The sequence below is a fragment of the Limulus polyphemus genome, unplaced genomic scaffold (assembly GCF_000517525.1).
Source record: "Limulus polyphemus unplaced genomic scaffold, Limulus_polyphemus-2.1.2 Scaffold5163, whole genome shotgun sequence".
Classification (NCBI taxonomy): Eukaryota; Metazoa; Arthropoda; class Merostomata; order Xiphosura; family Limulidae; genus Limulus; species Limulus polyphemus.
In genome coordinates this window covers 11,755-13,990 of record NW_013670773.1, presented here as the reverse complement: position 1 = coordinate 13,990, position 2,236 = coordinate 11,755, and the positions used below count along the sequence as shown (strand labels likewise).

Here is a 2,236-nt window from a genome sequence, read left to right as displayed (position 1 = left end):
AGTGGCACAGCGGTATGTCTGCGGACTTACAACGCTAGAAACCGGGTTTCGATATCCGTGATGGGCAGAGCACAGATAGCCCTTTGTGTAGCTTTGTGCTTAACTACAAACTTGTTTGATATAAATTCATTAGTAGTTAATCTTCCTGTCGAGACTACTGCTCTGTTTTCATGGGTTTTTATTAAATGGTTATATTATTCATCTTGAGAAAATTTTAGGAACCTCTTTACGATTTTTGAAGCCAGTTACACAAAGAATAATTTTTAACTCCAAAAATCAAGACAAAAGCATTGAGACAGAGAGAGAGATTGGCGGGAAGATATAATCACAAGACGAAACACATCAACTCAATTTTGGATTCTTATTTTGTTTTACAAACCTCGGCAAATCTGATTGTAATTTGTGTAAAATAGCTGACATGCCTTTACAAGTACAGCAATATACGATTAACAAAGAGAGAAGCTTGGGGTCGTGCTACATAATTGACAAATGTTTTAATGCTACTATCTCACTTAACTTTCTGATGTTGTAGACAGGAAGAGTAAAATAAAACTGATGTTATTGTCAAGATCTTGACATAACACGCCCTAACAATCATTTCTATTACACAGCCGGGGCCTTAGCTCAGAATTTCGTCTTTCAGTTGATTTTTGTTTTAAATCTTTTGACCAGTTGTGAGTTACAGAAATTTTGTTTTTATCTGTCTAAGCTTTACTTATGGACATCAATATATAAATCACTTAACCAATATCGGACAGGTGTCATCACCATATGGAGGAAGGAGAGGAAACTCAAAACGTACAGAGATCGAAAGACAAATGTCTAAAAACCAGATGGCACAAATTACAAACAAACAAATATATATATACTTTATTCCTGCCCCACCCCAGTGGCACAGCGGTATGTCTGCGGATTTACAACGCTAGAAACCGGGTTTCGATACCCACGGTGGGCAGAGCACAGATAGCCCATTGTGTAGCTTTGTGCTTAATTACAAACAAACTTTATTCGTACCTTCTCAATCATCTCGTAAAAAAAAAAGTTAAATATCACCGTTTAAAATTTTAAAAAACAACAAAGCACCTGGATATAACTTTATGGCGTCTGGTCGTTCTTGAATAGGCCCTACGCTGTATTAACATTCTCTGCCTTTGATAAAGTTTAAATATTGAAATACCTCGTTATGATCAACTTCACTGTTTCATCTGAATGTTGTTATCCTTCTTCGTACAACCTGATACTAAGATCCATAAAGGACATATTCTCAACCAACAAAACTCCAGTGACATCGTAAGAACGTTCCCTGTATAATTTCCCAAGCCTGCATCTATGAAACTAAGACATGGAGTTATAGCTGCTTTAAGCATCGAGGAATCATGGCTAAAACCCAGGCACAATGACCCAATTAAGGTCTGCGAAAAACATAGCCATGTTATATAACTGTGTTATAAGACACAGTAGAAGATTGACTTGTAGACAATATAAAGATCATGATATATATTTATAGTCTTTAGAAAAAAAAATCCAAATAGCTGAATTAAAACACTTATACATTATTAAATTTATCACTTCAAGTGGTCCCCCACCATCTAGAACAAGAGGACAAGAATGAACAATCAAAACCAGAAGTACTTACAAGTTGCCCGAAAACTGGAGAGGCTAATAGTACAGTTAGCTGGTAAATTCCGAAAACTAATCCATACTCGGCAGGTGTCGCTCCTTTCTTCTCTGCCTATATAATATAGTGAAGAAAAAAGAAAAAAACACTTGCTTTCCGTTATGTAATAAAATATATTTTCAGTGGATTATTAACTAAACATTAATGTTTCTACCTACTTAAATATTCACAATTAGAAGTACGCTGTTCATTTAAGACTTTAAATATCTTGTATAACGAGCATGTTTATTTGTGTATTTGGTATTTTCAACAATAGCCATCCCCAATTTAAAACTGCTAATAAGAGAGAACAACAGTTGCAGCAGATACACTGCCTACACAACTACTCTTAATCAAGTAGCGGGGTGACTGTCACATTTATAACGCTCTCACAGCCAAAAGTTGTTTGTTTGTTTGTTTTTTTAATTTCGCGCAAAGCTACACGAGGGTTTTCTGCGCTAGCCGTCCCTAATTTAGTAATGTAAGACTAGAGGGAAGGCAGCTAGTCATCACCACCCACCGCCAACTCTTGGACTACTCTTTTATCAACGAATTGTGGGATTAACGTACCTTATAATG

At 36.0% G+C, this 2,236-nt stretch overlaps 1 protein-coding gene across 1 annotated transcript in view; it reads right to left on the bottom strand.

Moving 5' to 3' along the window:
* Positions 1-2,236, bottom strand: part of LOC111089067 (MFS-type transporter SLC18B1-like) — a 34,998-nt gene that overhangs the window by 31,138 nt on the left and 1,624 nt on the right. The window contains exon 3 of the mRNA XM_022400814.1: positions 1,637-1,732. Within this exon, the coding sequence (XP_022256522.1) occupies positions 1,637-1,732 (96 nt within the window). The remainder of the gene's footprint in view (positions 1-1,636; positions 1,733-2,236) is intronic.